This window comes from Chiroxiphia lanceolata, chromosome 20, assembly GCF_009829145.1.
Source record: "Chiroxiphia lanceolata isolate bChiLan1 chromosome 20, bChiLan1.pri, whole genome shotgun sequence".
Lineage (NCBI taxonomy): Eukaryota > Metazoa > Chordata > Aves > Passeriformes > Pipridae > Chiroxiphia > Chiroxiphia lanceolata.
Window position 1 is genome coordinate 4,054,679 of NC_045656.1, and position 19,111 is coordinate 4,073,789.

The 19,111-nt window shown below is 39.8% G+C and overlaps 1 protein-coding gene across 4 annotated transcripts in view; it reads left to right on the forward strand.

The window, feature by feature from the left end:
* Window positions 1-19,111, forward strand: part of ZZEF1 (zinc finger ZZ-type and EF-hand domain containing 1) — a 57,180-nt gene that overhangs the window by 22,344 nt on the left and 15,725 nt on the right. For 2 of the 4 annotated variants that reach the window (XR_004360454.1, XM_032707374.1), the window contains exons 21-42: window positions 8-118; window positions 770-936; window positions 1,496-1,577; window positions 2,190-2,391; window positions 3,458-3,606; window positions 4,141-4,381; window positions 5,934-6,013; window positions 6,862-6,955; window positions 7,518-8,028; window positions 8,658-8,822; window positions 10,040-10,159; window positions 10,981-11,142; window positions 11,785-11,914; window positions 12,160-12,298; window positions 12,490-12,655; window positions 13,140-13,402; window positions 14,405-14,577; window positions 15,156-15,303; window positions 15,871-16,010; window positions 16,421-16,698; window positions 17,763-17,937; window positions 18,482-18,614. Coding sequence is in view for 3 of the 4 variants with exons in the window: in XM_032707374.1 (XP_032563265.1) it covers window positions 8-118; window positions 770-936; window positions 1,496-1,577; window positions 2,190-2,391; window positions 3,458-3,606; window positions 4,141-4,381; window positions 5,934-6,013; window positions 6,862-6,955; window positions 7,518-8,028; window positions 8,658-8,822; window positions 10,040-10,159; window positions 10,981-11,142; window positions 11,785-11,914; window positions 12,160-12,298; window positions 12,490-12,655; window positions 13,140-13,402; window positions 14,405-14,577; window positions 15,156-15,303; window positions 15,871-16,010; window positions 16,421-16,698; window positions 17,763-17,937; window positions 18,482-18,614 (3,829 nt within the window). In the remaining variant the exon portion in view is untranslated. The remainder of the gene's footprint in view (window positions 1-7; window positions 119-769; window positions 937-1,495; window positions 1,578-2,189; window positions 2,392-3,457; window positions 3,607-4,140; window positions 4,382-5,933; window positions 6,014-6,861; window positions 6,956-7,517; window positions 8,029-8,657; window positions 8,823-10,039; window positions 10,160-10,980; window positions 11,143-11,784; window positions 11,915-12,159; window positions 12,299-12,489; window positions 12,656-13,139; window positions 13,403-14,404; window positions 14,578-15,155; window positions 15,304-15,870; window positions 16,011-16,420; window positions 16,699-17,762; window positions 17,938-18,481; window positions 18,615-19,111) is intronic. The other 2 variants (XM_032707376.1, XM_032707375.1) reach the window with 2 other exon arrangements.

Sequence of the window (19,111 nt, forward strand, 5' to 3'; positions counted from 1 at the left end):
CTCCTAGGTCATCTTCCTGTTGGATTTTTGCACTTTAGACATTCCACACTGTACTCTGCTACAGGGATTCAGCACTTTGATAGAACCACTGAAAAGCCTTTGTAGTGAACCTCATAAGGTAACTGAAGACACAGGCACTGCTAAACACAGTGAAACAAAAGCAAAATTACAAGAAAGACATAGAAAACCGGGGTGACTGTGTGGGTGAGCATTGGAACAGAGCTGGAAAGCTTCTAAGTACGTGGGATGTGTAATGAAATGTTGAGTGAAGAACTAGAAATACATCTGTATGATGTGGAAGATGAGCAAAGTGATCACAAAGTGCAAGTGGAATGAGCAGCCTAGAAGGTAGATGGGAAGGAGGGATTCTGAGGGTGAAGAGGAAAATAAATTAAAAATAGCTTGTGCTTAATATTTTTAGCTTCGTCGCTTGTGGTGATGGAAACAAAGTCTGCATGTCTGTAGTGTAGATGTTTAAATCTGCATTAGTCACCCAGACTCCTTTTTGTCATCTTTGGAGACTTGTAGTCACTTCTGGGTGAGACTGTCTCCTCCTGCAGTAAACTGGAATTTGCTTTAGAAGTGCTTCCTTACTGTGATTATCAAGGATGTCTTTAGAACTAGTTTCAGTATAAATCAGTGCTGTAGCCTTTTAAATGCCATTTGTATGTACATCTGGCAACTTGCAAGTACGGACATAAACATCTAGTTTGGTAATATTTTAAAAATGCTGTAGATTTGTGTCTGAGAATGCATTTTTGTTGTGCAGATGGAAATGGAAAGCTGGCAGCAGGAGCAGCCTGTGGTGTTGAGAACATGGACTATGGAATCACCTCATAACTATGAGAATAATTGCCATGAGGTCTCAGTCTTCCTGTGCCATGGGGCAACTTACTTTGAGGTGGAATTTGATGAAAAATGTGAAACTGAAAGGAGGTAATTTAATCTCGTGCTGGGTTAGATTCCAGAATCTCTTTGCAGAGGGGCAATTCATGTTTCAATGTGCACTCCAAACGTGCCATTTTGATTTCCTTGTCCAGGGTAATACACAATGTGTGTTTTGACTGACCTCGTGCTGAAAGCCACTTCTCCTGGCAAATGTGCTGTGCTGTTCGTAGGAATTTCGCTTCCTTTGGCCTTGATGTGTTTTGTAACCACCACAGTTTGTGCTTGTGGTGTTTATTTTGCCCTCTTAAGGGCAAAAACTATTGGCTTGGCTTCTCTTGGTAACATATCAGGCTACTGCTTATTTAAGGCGTTTGCCAGATGTTGGATTTGGCACCTGTTACTGAAGAGCTGGGAAAATTCTGCAGAAAACAGTGTCTGCTGGGACTGCTGCCCTGAAACATGAAACAAATTCCTCAGCAGAAGATGTGGTTCTGAGAGATGTGACAGGGTGCACTGAGATGCAGCACTTGTGAAAATCCCAAAGCAAACATTTTCCCCCCAAAACGAAAGCAGTAAATTAGGAAGTAATGAATTGCAATTTTCACAGGTATGATTACCTGGAGTTTACTGATGCCAGAGGGGCAAAAACTCGTTATGATACAAAGGTTGGCACTGAGAAGTGGCCTAAGGTGAGCACCTTTAAAATTCTGAACCAAGTGATATATCCAATCTTAGGAAATCCTTATGATTACTGTGGAAAACTACTGTCTAAAAGGATGTGGGATTTTTGTGGGGGGGTGTGTGTATTCCCTCTTAGAGGTGGGAGGGCAGGAGGTGAGGAAGAAAGTCTGAAATGCTGCAAAGAAAAGGAGTGAATGAGTAAAGATTCCCTCTTTGCTGCTGTTATCAAAAGGGCGGCAGTCAGTAAAAGTGAAAAGGAATAATCATGTTTTACTGCCAGTAACTACATGAGTAAAACTTACTCTGCCCTCACAAGTTTTTACATCATGAGACAAACGTGGCCCTTCCTGTGGGGAAGTGAGACCTACTCAAATGGGACACTGAGCTTTAGAGCCACAAAACAAGAGAGCAGTCATCTATAAAATGTCTCATTAAGCTATTGAATAGAAATTTTCCCTGCTTAGTATTGTGGGTTTCTCATCGAGGTGGTGGGGGAAATTAGATCTGTTACGGACAGCCCACAGTACTGAAAACCCCAGAGTTGCTGAAGGGAATTCATTACCCTGAAACGTTCTCCTGTCATGTACATTTGGCAAAATGACTGTTTTGTTGCTCTGTAGAAAGTGACCTTTAAGGCTGGCCCACGGCTGCAGTTTCTCTTTCACTCTGACAGCAGTAATAATGAGTGGGGCTACAAGTTTTCCGTCACTGCTTACGGGCTCCCCGACGTCGCCGTGTCTTGGGGCTTGGATTTACAGCTTCTTGTCTCCCGGCTGATGGGGCGCTTGGCTTCCCGAAGCATGGCCCTGAAATCCCAACGAGGTGAGTGATTCCCAGGGCTCCAGCAGTTGGGATCCAGGCAGAGAGGAAATAAAGGGACGTTCTGTGTAGAACCCCCCCGTGAAAACCAAGTGCCTTTTGTGTTTCTCTCCGCTTGCCGCGTTGCACGTCCGGGGAAGACGTGGACACCTGGGAGTAAACACACTAAGCTGAGTTATATTTGTGGAGTAATGTGTTCTTTTTTTCCCCTTTTATTTATTTATGGAGTAATATGTTCTTTTTTTCCCTTTTAAAATTGTTCCCTAGTGCTGTGACCCACCCCACGCTGGGGGGGGGGGGTGTGAATATGCAGCCAGCAAACCGAAAAAAATACACAGAACACAACACAGAACACAAGTGATTTTAAAAAGTTTCATGTTTCAGAGTGATCGAAATTTGAATTCACAAATTAAGTTTGGTTAATTCCAGTGGTTAAGTTCACTTAGGATTTGGGCCAGTGAAGATAAGTAAAATACGAAGTAAATAAAGAAGTTGCTCATTCCTTAACTTCACAACCAGAACACTTCTGTCTAGCTTCCTAAATCAGAATCCATCCACCACTTTGGATAAATTTAACAAGGTTAAAGAGGTCTTGCTGCCATCAGGTGGTCAGTATTTGTACAATTAGGCAGCTACTTGCCTGTGAATTTAGGGAACTAATTGAAATGTTCTTATAGAATATTTTATTTCTTTCTTAATATAAGCATGCTTACATATAGCAAATTATTATGTCTTTAGTAAGAGAAAAAGCTTTTAAACTCTCTCGCAAATTGGGGAGTTTCTATAGTTATAAGAACAGCAAAAATGTTTTATTTAAAGTCCTTCCATAATGTAACCTTGTCACTATAAGATAAGATATTGATGCTGCCATTAAAGAAGATATATCACTTTTCTGTACCACACTGGAGAAACAGAGAACATTGTTAAATTACTTGTTTAGTCTACTTGCATTAACTTTTTGGGGTTTTTTTCCCCCCTATTGGATGTTTAATATTTATTATTTTCATTAAGCTGTAAAAATGAAGAAAAGTCTTCAGTAACTGAAGTGTCTGTTTTGATTTTCTTGCAGAACTAGGTAGTGAAGCAGACTTGCCTCCTTTGAAAGTAACATCAGTTCTTAATTCCCCTCTGTGGAAACCTGTCTTCAGGCATCAGATGTGTCCTGAGGCAGCCCTGGGAGCCAGGCAGAGCAGTACCAAGCACCAAGAGAAAAAAGAGGTACTTGCACCCTGCTTTTGTTCCACTGGCATGGAATCCCTGGGCATCACCCACATTTGTTTGGATTTATGGAGTTCTTATGCCCTTAAGGTTCTGCTGCTGTGCTAAAGTTGTCCTCACTTGTGCTGTTTAATTCAAACATCAAGGAGGGAAGGAACTGTTCTGAGCCCTTTATTCTATGAAAATGGAAACTAATAAATCCAGCCAGGCTGGATGGGGCTAGGAGCAACCTGGTCTAGTGGAAGGTGACCCTACCCGTGGCAGGGATGAGCTTTAAGGCCCCTTCCAACTCAAAGCAGTCTGTGATTCTATTCTATGATTCTCTAAAATGGTTTGGAGGAGGGACCTTCAAAGATCATCTGATTCACTGCCCACCTTGTGCAGGGATGTCTTTCGTTAGATCACTTTGTTCAACTGCGCTGGATAAGCTGCAAGTTGACTTAGTTGTACCAAAGGAGGCTGCAACAGTTTTTCAGATAATGTTAATATATTATTAATAATGTTAAAATCCATGTTTTCTGCCACCCTTTGCAGGCTTGGAGCTCTCCCCACGACGTCGGCCGTAACTTTCTTATCGACTTTGCAAAATCAGATCCTGCCCAGGACTTCAGTGGGCAAAAATCTGAACTTTTCAAAGGACTTACACAGGCATGTAAAAAACAGACCCCAAAGACAGATATAGTTGCTGGTTCTACTATTGATCAAGCTGTGAACTCAACATTTGCTGCTTTGGTGTATCTCACTCCAGATTTATTTGAGAAGCTTCAAAAATATGGTAACTCTAATATTATTAGATTATCTTAATAATGAAGACTTAAAAGTTTGTAAAAGGCTCTCTTACAGCTCAGTTCATAAGCTTTAAAAATCAGTTTAGTGGGACCAGTTTTAAAAAAGATGTTCTGTATAAAGGTATCACTTAGGTAGACTGTATAAGCCTTCTCTCTAGAGCATTTATTTTTTATTAATATATACTTTTGTCTTTGGAGCACTGGCAAAATATTAATAACCATCAGAAACCACTAATCCTATAGAGCTATACATAAAGAGAGTAGTGATGTCATCTGGGCCTTTAATTCAGAACAGAGAGGCTCCCAGTTATAGAGGTTCTTGGATCATTTTCCACTCTCATTGTATCTCTTCTAAAAATCCAACTTATATAACTGCTAGGGTTGGAGGAAGTGTGAATTACCTCCCAAAATATACTGTGGAAACTAACCTTGGCATCCTCAAAATGCATATTTAAATTTTCTTTTTAAACAAAAGGCAATGTTCTGCTTTTAATTTATATAATATCCATTGTATCACAACTTTTCAGGAGGTAAAATGAGCAACTTTTTAACTCAGATCATCCTTCCCTTAAGTTTACTGGAAGTGTTTGGATTATTTGAAGTATCGGATAATAAGATGTTGCTTGGGTTTGAAGGGTTTCATTTTAGGCTTTCACTTTCTGTCATAATTTTGACACCAAACATCTTACATTTTCATAGGGTCATAGAATGATTGAGCTGTTTTTCTGAGCTATAAAGTTACAACTGAAAATGACTGACACAGAGACTGACTCGATGACTAACGTGGTTATTGCCTTTAGTCATCTTGTCTGTGTCTGACAGTTGGGCTAATTTTCTGAGTGAGATTGAAAACTGGGGTAGCACAGGAAATTATTAGTGAGTGCTTGAGAAATCCATCCCACTGTCATGTCAGGTTGTGCTGGGGCAGAGTCATTTCAGGCCCCTGTTCCCCCGTGCCATGTGACGTAGGGACGAGTCACCCTGAAAAGGAGAAAGGAAATAAAAAATAAAAAAAGGGGGAAATGCAAAAGAAAGACTGAGTAGGAATGTCTTTTTCTCCATAGTCATTGTCAGGCCAGTTTGCATGGACACTGTTTTGGCAGGTCTTTAATTTTTGTAGATTGATCTTGAAGGTCCGTTCCAGAAATTCAGTAAAGCATAAAACAATAGAGGAAACAAATACATCTATAGAGCTTTAAGTTAATACTAAGCATTTCTTGATTATTCTGCTTTCTGCTTGCACCAGTGACATTTGTGTGTATAGGGAGAGGTTTTTATTTTCCATTACTTCAGGCATCACTTTTGGGAAGAGATGAGGAAGATACTCGTAATTTAACTTTGTAAATAACTCTGTCAAGGTGCAGTTTATGTATTTAAGGCATATGAAAGTTGGCAGGTTTTATTCCCTGTTTTTCTTACAGGCATAATTCCAAGCATTGACTAAGAGATGAGGGGAGAGCTGTAGCATAATTTTAGTTTAAGTAGTTGTATAAAAACAGAGCTGTAAATAAACAGAACTCTTCTTTCTCTCATTTCCAGTCAACAGTGGAGGCAAGGTGCCTTTGTGTGATGAGTTTGCACAAGTATATTCCCTGGCTGATTCCATTAGAATATGGATGGTAAGATCACTCAGGGGGATATCTGTGAATGTCATTTACCTTAATATTTTACAATGCAATGTTAAGGAGTAGGGTGGAACAATCTCTTCCTTCAGTGATTCTAAGTCAACTGTTTTCACTTAGGAAGAACATATATTTACTTCTAAGCTTTGAACTTAAATGTTTAAATGTAGTTTTACACTCCCCCCCCACCTTCCCTCTGCCCCAGATGTGCCATCATGAGTATTTAAGACTGAATTTGACTCAATCAGTTAAATTTGCGTTATTTTTCAATAAGAATGTGTGTTGTTAATTAGAAAGATTCTTACATTGCAGTTGGAGCTCTTTTGAGGTATAGAATAAAAAGAAATCTGTCTTAAACATCATTCTAGTATCTTGTGAGCTTCTCCCTTTCCTGCCTTAGAATTCCTGGCAGCTTGTTATCCTGGAGTTGCAGTGAGTGCAGATGCATGTTAGGATGAGTAATTGCCTTCACCCATTGCATCTGACAGAGCTCACCAGGGAGATGACATGTTTTTGGAGAACCTTATCCCATGATATATAGATATATGGATATATATCTTTTCCTGAGTGTGGGAGTAAAGGAGAAGCCTTTTTTTCCTCGGAGTGCTGATGCACATCCAGTCACAAGACAGGGAGTGCTCTCAACCTACAAACCTGGAGCAGCTCTGACAGTTGAGGTGCTGCTCTTGGAGACTCTGGGTGGTTTGCACTGCAGTGGGGAATGGTGACCACTGGCATCTGCTCCTGAGGTTAAATTCCCTTAGAGCAATACAGTCTTCATCCTGCCTGCTGTAGAGATACACAGGGGGAATCATATTTTAACTATTTTAACATCCTGTCTGCAGTTGGAAATGAAGCAGAAATCCCTGATGGGGAGGGGAAATGATACTGAGGAGAAGCAGAACACGGAAGCAAGTGAGGTGAACCCAGAAACTCTTGGTGAGTGTTGCCTTTCCAAATGTATAAGCATTCCAGGGAGTTTACTAAAGCATTGCCTTGTAAATCTCAAGGCATTATTTTTACTGTAAAAGGTAAGTTGGCAACTGGGGTTACTTTTTAATACCTTAAGAGATAACCCAGTGCACATTGCATGAACTGTCAGAGATTGTGCTCTGCTGTTCTTTGCAGAAAATAGAATGTGAGGAAATTCTGCAGGGAGTGACCTCTCACTTGGGTCATCTGGTTCTGAACTTACGGTCATCTATTTTTGTAGATACTTCTTACCACAGTTAACTGATGTTAGAATAGCAGCTGATGGTTATTAGAATAAAATGTATTCTCATTAACTGCTGTGTACTTCATATGGTTCAGTGGGATTATTCAGATTTGGAAATATAAACTTACCCAACTGATGGTGTTTCATGATCAATATAACAAGGAAACCAATATTTTCTGGCTGTCTTGGCTCAAAAGAAATAAGATAAATCACTTTCTTAGCAGAAGACAGCAAGTTTGCTGTTCTCTTGTCATGGTTTTAACTCTTACTGGTTTTGTACTGCAGCAAAACTCTGCATGCAGAAGAGCCTTTTGTTACTGAACTTTTTGCCTGTAAGAGCAAAGACGAAAGATTCTGCTTCAGACAGTTTGGAAGCCCAAGACATTGATGACCCCCAGCAGCCTGTCAGTGATAAATGCCAAAGAAAAGGTTCAGTTGTGGACACGGACTTCCAGGCAGCACATTCACCCAGTGCAGGAACTCACCCTGTTTCAAAAGAGGGGGACCAAACATCACAGTCTGAGCTGAAGATTAAACAAGTTCCAGAGCCCCTCCCAACAGAAGCAGCACCTGCATTTCAGAGTAAACCTGTTGAAAATGCAGTTTCCCAGCAGGAAGATGTATCATCACCTCCTTCCACCCCTACAAGGAAGTCTCAGCTGAGCAGGGGAAGGCTGAGGCTCCTGTCCTTCAGATCCATGGAGGAGCCAAGACCTGTGCCTACTGTAAAGGAAAAATACCCTATTTTGAAGAACATATTAGACTTTATAAAGGATCAGTCCCTTTCACATGAGAGGTAAGCAAATTGAAAATGTTGCCCATTATAAAATACAGAAGCTCATCTTCACACCTCTTCAGGAGGAATAAAACATATTTTAGCATCAAGACAGTATTGAAAAACATTTGCTGTATGAATAGTTGTCAGACTTAGGTATCAGACTTCAGCTATTCATCACCAGGTAGTGGCTCAGAGTCCTATTTCATTTCATTTCCTTCTGTTATGTAGAACAGAATGTAAAAAACAATTATTTGGCAATTTATTGTCTTGCTTCCTGAGATTTGTTTGCAGGGGCATTTTGTGTTTTATCTACAAACAGCAAAGACATGGTGTATCACTGTTACCAATCCTTGATACCACACAGAGAGTGGTTGCATCTCAAGTTACCTGGTGTTCTGAAAATGTTAATCAGAAGAGAGATTTCCTGTTCTCAGCTTGTCTGTTTGGGGCTCTAAAACGTGGGGTGGTGCAGGAATTGCTGGATTCTGTTTGAAGCTCTTTCAGTCACCCAACTGCTGAAATAGAACTGAAAATTTAGATACAAAGCTCTCGTGTGATTAGTCAAACACTTCTTGAATTGTTATTTTTTTTATTTTGAAGTTTTCATTGTTTTGTTTTGTTTTGTTTTTTTTTTTTTTTACTCTTAGTGTTTTAAAGGTTCTTGCTTTGAGAAAATCCCAAGGGCAGAGTATCATGGAAGTGCTCAAGACAATCCGCCAGTGCCTCAACTCTCTTGGGCAGCCACACTGCTTTCACCCTCCCTGTGTGCTCTTCCTCCTGGAACTTCTGGCCTGCCAGAAAGATTTCACAAAGTAGGTCGTTATTTGGATGAATCTCAACCATGTGATTTAATATGTCTTAGTCCTTGTGCTCCCCCAGTTCATGTATGTTGAAAACAGTAGAAAGTTATTGCTTTTCAATCCATGTGGATAATAAAAATATGACTTGAGGTTTAGTTTTCAGGCTGCTGTGCATACCTTGTGTGCTTCAGTTAAAAAAAGGAAAATTAATTATTATTTTCAAGTGGGACTTGGTGGCACAGCTGTTCATGCCAGTAGGTATCATGTGTTTGAGTCACCCAGAAACATCTTTACAGTCCCAACCAGATCACAATAGACTCAAAAAGACTGAAGTCTTCACTTATTGCTGTAGTTATAGTTCCTCTCTGGTTCTAGATTGGTTTCTTTGTCATCTAAGAGAAACCTGTAGTGATCCAACTAATTTAACTTGTAATTACTTAGGTAGCATTGCATCTTTATAATTTTTGTGAACTTTGTAAATCAAAGGTGACTTTGTCACCTGTCTGGCAGAATGACATCCAAGATTGGTGCACGCTGTAACATTTGCTTTTTCATGAATTTTCATAACTTGGGGTGTGACACCTGTACCAGACCAGTTTTGCTGTGGGGTGGCATATTCCACTTGTGTGCCAGAGGCCAAAGGGATGGATGTCAAGCCAAGGTCTGCAGGGCTGTTGGCTTGGCACCAGTTCCTGGACATGCTCCCACACCCAGGGAAAAGAGCCAAAAGAGATCATATCAATTATGTGGTTGTGCAGTTGTTGTTCTAAGTAAGGAAAGACAATTTGGAATTTATTTATTTTTTCCAAATTTTGTGTACAACTAGAAAGCTCTGTCTCAGATCAGGAGCCAATACTGTGCTGCTCTGGTTCATAAATTTAGGTCTCATTTTTGTGGTGTGCCAACTCTGTCACTTGGCTTCTCCCTTGTCAGGAGCTCTCCATGGTCATCTCACAGGGCACTGACTTCCTTTAAGATCTTGATTAGATTTTTGTAAAGGACCTTTTTAATTCGAAGGAATGTTCCATCATTAGTGCCACGAGTTCCTTCTGATTTCTGGTACAGGATTCTTTTATTTTTGTTTGAAGCTACCAGACTGCATTTTAAATAAAACACAACATTCTTCCCACTTTTGGGGAGGGGTTTAAAAATAGCCTGTTTGTAAAATTTTTACAAACCATCCTACCTAAAATATAACAAGGCTACTAAACTGACTCTTTAATTTCCAGCTACTTTGGAAACTTGGAAGGTTGTGGTGCTGAGCTACACAAAGAGATTCGGGAGTCCTACTATCAGCTTGTTTTATTCCTGGTTAATTCTGTGAAGGGATTTAGTGCTATTAATGACAGGTACAGTACAATTCTTGCCTTATTTCTGTGATTTTTATTCACTGTTCCTCCACACCTCTTCCCGTATCGTTTGTTATTTGTTGTTTAATACCTTAATTAATTTTGACTCAATCAAACTATGCTTTGCTGTATTTACAGAACTAAATAAGGATCTTGGGATTAAAAATGCCAAGTTGGCTTGTTATTACTACTATGCAGGAAACCACAATAAATTTATCAATGTTAAAAACTTGAATCGTTGCATTTTGTAGTTATAATTCCACAATGTGTTTCTGAAGTTTAATAGTAAAATACTGGAAATAGCAAATTTATTGTGGAATACTTGGGCAAGAGTGATGCCACGATAAATATGACAATTCTGCAACCATGCTTTAATGTTAAAACTCATGTTTTGTAACATTCTGGTTAGAATTTTGGGAATTTCTAGCTGTGTGTCCTAAAGAAATGAGAATTTTGTGATTATAACATCAGTCTCTCTGCCAGTAACGCTCAAGTCTTTTGTTCAGTTTTGACTGAAGATGGCAAAGTTTTCTAAGAGAACAAATTCCTCCCAAATGTACTGCAGAGAAGAGACAAACCCTCTTGCTAATGCTGGGGCAATAGCATAAGCTCCATCTTAACTGAACCCATAAAGACACCACCTTTATTTCGAATTCCACAGTCTATGCCTGCTAAATTGTGTAAGTTAATACACTGATAAACCTGAGTTACTCATTTTAATGCAGAGTAAAGCCTGAAAATCAGTGTATAGGTGTCTGCCCTACTCCCCAAACACCATTTCAACTTTAGGTCATGTTTTATTATCTTTTGTTTTTATTTAGGTCACTGCTTCCTGCCTTATCCTGTGTGCAGACAGCTCTCCTTCACCTCCTGGATATGAGCTGGGAGCCAAGTGATCTTTCCTTCTTTGTTGAGATTCAGCTGCCACATCTCCTCATGACAACATCACAGGAGAACATAAGTATCCATGACAGTGTCATTTGGTGAGTCAGGAAGGATGCAGCATTCTCATGGTACTAAATATTGATACCATTTTACCCAGAAAGGCTCCTGAACTTTGTGCTGGAACAAGCAGTAAAACTACTATTAACAAGTATGGCATAATTTTGGCCAGTATCCAAAGGCTTAACTGAACTATTTGAATTCTTTTGCAGCCTTGCCAGTGCAGAAACTTATCAAAATTTTATCTTTAACCTGATTGCTGCTGGAGCACTTCAGTTGTTTAGCAGTGTAGCAGGAGGTAGATAATGCTGGTTCTTCCCTTGATAAATGTTTTTAACACCTTCATGTTGCAGTTTTATATTAGCTGTACTTCTTACACATGGGCAAATGTGAAGGCCAAAAAGCTTTTAAATGTCTCATCTGACCTGCCAGCATTTCAGAAGTTTTATAAGTGTAGATTTTTCTGATTTTTCTGATCTCCATATGTATTTAAGAACATGTCACAAAGGCAAGAAGCTGCTGTCTATGTAGTCATTTATTAACCAGGTGAATGGGAGTTCTCACAATTCTGTTTTTATTAGCATGTTATAGCACTTGGTTCTTTTTAAAAAAAAAAGGTAAAATTTTATTAAAGGGAAGCCTGATTGCATTCAAACTTAATTTTAAACTTGCTTTTCTTTTAGTCAGTGGAGTGAAGAAGATGAAATTGCAGACTACAAGCAAAACTGTGAATGGATGGATGAATGTCAGGATGTAATGTTTGAGACCTGGTATGAAAAGATAGCTCAAGCTGACCCAGACAAGCAGAGAAAGGTGACCTCATGTTTTGTTTATTTATCTGCAGAAGGGTTAGATAGGAGACCTTCAAAAGCCTAAAAGAATCTGGCTTAAAATGAATTTTCATGAGTTGGATCTCTGGCTCCCTGTAGACTTCAAAAAAAAAGTGATTAAAAGATCCCCGTCCATTTTTAGCAGGGGGAATGTTCTGCTTTCTAAAACAGGCTTTCTCAAAGTCAGAAAATAATACTCAAGCAAGCTGTGTCCATGTCTTGCTCTAGATGCACATGTTTGTAGCTCGTTACTGTGACCTGTTGAACGTGGACATATCCTGTGACGGCTGCGACGAAATCGCGCCGTGGCACCGGTACCGCTGCCTGCAGTGCAACGACATGGACCTGTGTAAAACCTGCTTCCTGGGTGAGAGTCATTAAATAACCCCTCAGAACCCTGTGCTCGAAGGCAAAGTAGTGCCTTCTGAATTATGCATGAGATAAAGTCAAACGCTTTTTTCCTGGGGAACTTCAGAAATGCTGAACTTTTCTCTTCCTAATCTGAATCAGGAAAGATCCTTTATCAGAAAGGTTTTACAGGGTGATCTTTCCTTACAGGTGGAGTTAAACCTGAAGGCCATGAGGATGACCATGAAATGGTTAACATGGAATATGCCTGTGATCACTGCCAAGGAGTTATCATAGGTCGGAGAATGAACTGCAACGTGTGTGATGACTTTGACCTTTGCTATGGGTGCTACCACGCAAAGAAATACTCTGACAGGTATTAAATGTGTCATTTTCTTCTCCCCCCACACTTGGCAGAAAAAGATAACTAGCATCAAAGTACAATCAGTCCTTCTCATGGGGCTTCCTGCAAGGCTGTGCCTGACGTCAGAACATTTCCTTGGTGTCCTTTGGGGAAATGTGGCAAATACAGGACCAGTTCAGTAAAAATCTCTGTGGTTTGAGAACCTGCCTCAACCTTTGAAGTAAATTGGTAGGAATTCTTTTCTGGCCATGGCTGTGAAAGCTGCAGGAGGAGAGTTACCAGCCCTGTATGACAGGATAGAAGAATTGAACACTGCTGTGTGTAGATAACAGTTTTCAGTGCTTGACACCAAAGATCCTAAAAAACAGGCCCACAGTTGGAGCCTCTGGAATGTGTTGGGTCTTAAAGGTTTCCTGTAAAGGTGTTGTGTGTTACTGACTGGCCTGGTTAGCAGGAAAACAGCTGCATTTCTAACTGCTGTCCCTTCTCCTTGCAGCCACCTGCCCACCCACAGCATCACCGTGTATCCCATGGTGACCATCCGGATCAGCGACCGGCAGCGCCTCATCCAGCCCTACGTCCACAACTACTCCTGGCTCTTGTTTGCAGCTCTGACCCTCTACAGTGCAGATCTGGCAAATGGGGAGGAAGTGGAAGGAGAGAGACTGGATCCCCAGGTCCTCAGCCATGCCCGAGTTCTGCAGCATCAGTGCATCCAGCTCATCGGGGACTGCTTGATGAAAGCGCAGCACGGAAAGGGTGAGTCAGCTCCTGCTGCTCCCAAACAATGGGGTCTGCAAGTGTCAGAAGAGTCTGCCATTACTCACTCCAAAGTTTCCAAAGGAAAAGGGAAGCCACTGTGTACTTCTCTGAGAATAACTGTTTATGTAGAAAGCAAATGTAGAACAAGTGTCGTTCAGGGTCACTGGAACGTGGAAAATGGAGAGCTTGAGAAAATTAATTTTGTGCTTATGTAAATATTGAGGACAACTTGGCAACTCTTTGGTTGTTTTTTTTTCCATCGTGGCTCTTGTATTGACTGATGTCTTTACAGCTTCATGTTCTGTTAGTAATGTGTTAGTGACAACTGAAGGACAGCAAATAACTTGGAGGAAAAGGCTTTTTGCTCTGTATCTCTTGGGAAGAATTTTTTAACCTTATTTGTGATAGGAGAAGTTTCTGGGGGTGATGTTTGTTTGTCTGGAAATGGGGATTTCTGTGAACTGAGAGCTCCTACAGAAAACAGGGCGATACAAATTCAACCTATGTTGAGTGTATCAAAAATTCCAGACTGAAATTCAAATAAGTTTGTTGGTATTTTTTTGAGCAGCTCTAATACAGCTGAAATACCACCACCACCACCAAGTACTTTTGCATACTCATTATTTAACCTGTTTGTAACATGTAGTTTTATTGTACAAATAGTTGAGTGATCAGAAGATTCAAAGATAAGACAATTTAATTAACCTTTCATCATTTACACTGTTGGCAGGTATCTCTAACACTTTCTTAAATTAATTAAGACCTCTATCCCTATGGTATCTTCGTGGTGGAAGATGTCACCACCTGTTCATCACTGTTAATGGAATTAGTACTTAATGGAACTACATAATTAAATGAACATGATTGGAAACATCTTCTTGATGGAATTGATATTCAAAAGAAGTGTGTGAGAAGTTGGCAGTTCTCTTTTAAAATGTTTCAGTTCTGCTTTTTGCCCGTCTTGCCACTCAACAGCTTTTACAACTTTCTTGCTCTCAGGACTGAAAAATTTAGCTCTCCTCTGCATGTTACCAGAAGATGAATCCTTCTCAGAGAATGACACTGTTTCAGGCAGTCCTGCCACAGACAGTGCTCCAAAAAGGCATCCTGGTGATAAAGCAGGGAAGGGAAGAGATGAGAAACCCAGCACAGGCTCCTTTGTGCATTGCAGTGTGAGTACCTGTTCCTTCCTGATATCAGATATGTGATCTTCAGGTGCTTAAACATCCTCTTCTGGACCTGTAACTGAAATAATGGATAGTAATGATTTCATTTGTGGGTAAAAGTTAGGGGGCAAGGGGACAGTTGTTGATGAGTTCACTTTTTCATTAGATCCAGCTGGTCAAAGACAGAGGCATCACCTCTTAGAGAAAACTGATTCACAGAAGCATTGGAGGGAAGGGATAAAGATCATTCTTTCTGAAAGGGCTGTCATTTCTCCTGATTGGTAGCACTGTTTAGGTAGGAAAATGGGTTTCCTACAGTTTTACACAGTGTATAAAACAGTTTATTCAGTGTATAAAACTATTACAGTATAATAATTTTATGCACAGAGATACAAGAAAATAAATAAACTTAACTGTATGAAATCTTAAGACATGAATACATCAAGAAGTTATTCACCAATAAGAGGTTTTGATATTTGTAGAAAAAATGTTTGTCAAGTGCAGATGGCTGACTTCTTTCCATGCTTGTTTCTGCAGGTATTAAATTTTGTTTTAATCTTTTAGTACCTTTGTTTTACTTTTAGGGGAAAGGAGGCACTCACAAGGAAATCCAGTCTCCTGCAGAAGAGAAAGCAGGAAAACAAGGAAGTGAAAGCAAAGGTGTCTTTGCAAAGAAAGCTGTTGTGAGACAGGAGTTAGACTTGTCTGTGGATGAGACTGTTTCTCCAACAGGTAAAAAATGATTCCTCACTTTCCCTGTCACAGGAATACCCATTCATATGCAAAGCAAACAGCTGTCTTTTTATTCCTAATCCAGTTTTGCATATTTGCAAATGTCTTTAATGCAAGCAAACTCTGCTTTGTGAAAGCTGCCAAGCACATTGCTTTGAACAACTACCTTGCAGCTGGTTTAAAGGATTCTAGAAGTCAGAGTAGACTTCCACAGATACGTATTCATGTATAGACTTCAAAGTTCCTGTTGGCCTAACACAATATTTGTGTGTTCTGATGTGCTTGGAACCAGAAATTCGGTGCCTTATCCTGTTAAAGATTAGTATTATAAGAATTATGATTGTTCAATGGATCTGTCTGTAGCACTGGTCTTTATATGTTTTTAGTAGATGATATAAATCTGTTTACCTACTCTCTTTTATTATAAAGATTTTTTTCTCAAATTTTTATCTTTTTAAAAAGTTCTATTTATTTTTAGATTTTAATTATAAAAATTAAGCTATCACATATTTCTTTTATTTTTAATGTCACTTGGGGTATTTTCTTCTTTTGTTTTTATTTAAACAACAGGTGACTCCCTCTCAGAGGATTCTGCCCAGAAGCAAGCAGAGAAGGTTTTAATACCTAGCCAGGAACAAGTTTTTGCTGAATGCTCTCAGAAGAGGATTCTGGGACTGCTGGCTGCTATGTTACCACCTTTCAAATCAGTTAGTTCTTTTCACTTCAATCTGGGTCGTTTTCTAGGTGTAACCAGTAACATGAATAAAATTCATAGTGAATTAAGTGTGGGAAATGGGCTCTTGTTGCTTATGTGTTATAAAATTTGAATTAGAATGTCTTAAGACATTGCACATTACTGAGGTCATAAGGGCTGGGGGGGAGAGAGGGAAGGGAATTGTATCTGTGAACAGTTGGTCTTAACTGTTCAACACCTGCAGGGTTTAAATCTTCAGTTTAGGTCAGTTTAACAGGCCAACAACCAAAGTAGGAACATAATTTCTTCATTCCTCTTTTCCTGTTTGAAAGACCACTAGAGCAGAAGCTTTTGTATGTGCTGACTTTGACTCAAAATCTTGTTTTCTTTCCCTGCCTTACTGAGGATTTTCTCTTTCCGTAGGGCTCCACAATGTCTTTGATGAACCTGGAACAAATACTTCCACTGATGTTTCATGTTGTAATCTCAAATGCTGGCCACCTAAATGAAACTTATCATTTAACCTTGGGACTTCTGGGCCAGTTAATCCTGAGGCTTATGCCTGCAGAAGTGGATGCTGCAGTGACTAAAATCCTTTCAGCCAAACACAATTTGTTTGTACCAGGAGATGGGTCTACAATGCCAGAAGGATGGAAGACAACTCATCTCCTGTTCAGTCTGGGAGCTGTGTGTTTAGACAGGTGCTTTTTTACTTTAAACCAATTAATTAATCTCTGATGACTTGTAATTTTCTTTCATGGGTGTCTCGTGCATAGAGGCTTTTTAATTGAAAGTCAATTAAACCTGTACCCTGATTGTGGAAAGGGTTTAGCATCTGCAGCCCTTGCTGCAGTGGGAATCTTAATTTCCTTCCAGAAGAAGACTGGCTGCTGAAAAGTGGCTTTATTTCCTGTGCTTGCCTACATAGCATATCCTGGAGGAAGAAGGAAGGTTTGGAGACTTTGAGGAAAACCAAAATACAGCCCCATATTTTTTTATATGACATTAATTCTCTTGCATTGTTATATATCTCTTGTGTAACTTGGGAAAGGAGGAGAGTGTGTCCTGTTGTAACTATCACCAGTGCTGAATTCTGGATCTGGCCCTTTTATGTGAGAGTATTCAAGAGACAGGTTTTTGTATAGTAAGATTGCAGTGGAAACAGCAGGGAGGGACAGATTTTGAAGCTCCTGAGAAAGCTCTCAAGCATTCTGAGATTAACATTGTGCCTGTTAAATGTGACTTATTTTTCAGTGTAGCTGCTGTTTCACAGGGAAGGTTCACAAACAAATAGAAAAGCATATGAAATTTAAAGGCAGAATATCCAGAGCATCAGCTAAGGGAAAGGATTTTCTCCAAAACTAACTTTAGAGCAAGGAGGTCAGTCCCTCTGGATTGTTTGTGTGATCCCAGAGCGAGCAGGTGGTCACATACATGGGAAATAAACCACTCGCTGTCATGCCAGCAAAAACTTCTGAGCTCTAAACTAAAATTCAGAATTAACAGTGACAATGTTCAGGCACACTTTGATTTGGGACTGTAAACCCTTTCAGAAAACAGAGGAGTGTTTACGCTCTAGTGATGAAAAACCAAACAGAATTAACGTGTCAGCTGGCGTGAAAGCTTCAAATATTTGGAAAAACTGTTTTGTAACAATATGAAAGCTTCAGCTCTGACAGATTAAGAGTGATACACTGTGTTGGGGAAAAACATTTCCAGGTAAGTGTAGTCAGCCCCCCTAATGCAGCCTGCTCTTGCTTTGCAGTCGTGTGGGCCTGGACTGGGCGAGTTCCATGGCAGATATCCTTCGATCCCTGAACTCCTCCGTGCAGTGGCACAGTGTGATCGCTGCCTTCACTGACCACTGCATCAAGCAGCTGCCCTTCCAGCTAAAACACACCAATATCTTCACTTTACTGGTGCTGGTTGGGTTTCCTGAGGTAAGTGGCCTATTGGTACTAAAGCAGATGAAATTGGTTAAAGCTTTTAGGTGTTTATTTCTAAATACGATGGATTTCATCGACTGGGGACATCCATTATAAACTCTCAAAACACTCTGTGCCAGAGTTCACATCTTTCCACTTGTGCACAGTTTGATCTAATCAAATCTGTACAAAATGTTGATCTAATCAAGAATAATGAGGCTGGTTTTCCCTGGCATTTCTTTGAATGCTACTTAGAACTACTTCAAGAAAAGCTTGATATGTTTGATAACTTTTATACAAGCAAAACAATCCAGTCTCACTCTTGATGTTCCTAACTCTGATATATTGCCTATGGAGCATTAAGTTGGTTGTTGCAGGCATTTATTGTATAGAAGTGAACAGCTATTTTCTAAAGATGAAGCAAATATCTGGCAGCAAGCAGAGGGTTCAGCTAAAAAATACAATGCCAAGTGTAAGCAAATGTAACCAATATAATGCATGGCTGTGTGTTTGCAAATGAGCGTTCCAAATGATGACTGAAACTCTGCTGCCATTTCAGGTGCTGTGTATGGGCACTCGTTCTGTGTACATGGACAATGCCAACGAGCCTCACAACGTGATCATCCTGAAGCATTTCACGGAGAAAAACAGAGCCGTGGTTGTAGACATCAAAACCCGCAAGAGAAAAACAGGTTCTGTGACATTTTTGTTTTATCAGAGGATCACACAGTCTTGCCTTACAGTTTCTTATGGAAGCCCAAAAGCATGTTTTTATCTAGACCACTTTGTGCGGGTCTGCAGAGTTTGAATTCCATTATTAGTAAGGTGTCTGATTTTCTGCCTCAGCTAATTCTGCTTGCAGGTCACAAACAAAATGTGAAGCTTCTGCAGTAATGGTTGGGAAGACATGTTTTCTTTTTGAAACTCTGGCATTTATTTTTATTCAGAAAAAGATTTAGAAAACTGTTGAGACCATTCTATTAAATTGAGAAATCTCAGCAACTCTTCCTGTTTTGAGATTTGCTTACTGCTTTTGTCTTATCCTTTTCAAACCTGTGCTTAGTGTTTTAAAGCAATTGCTAATTTAAAAACAGTTTGGATACCCCTAAAATCTGAGACCAAGTTAAATGTTTAACATGTAACAAATTGGTTGGATCCCTAGGAGCAAAAACTTTTTGCTTTGGGATAC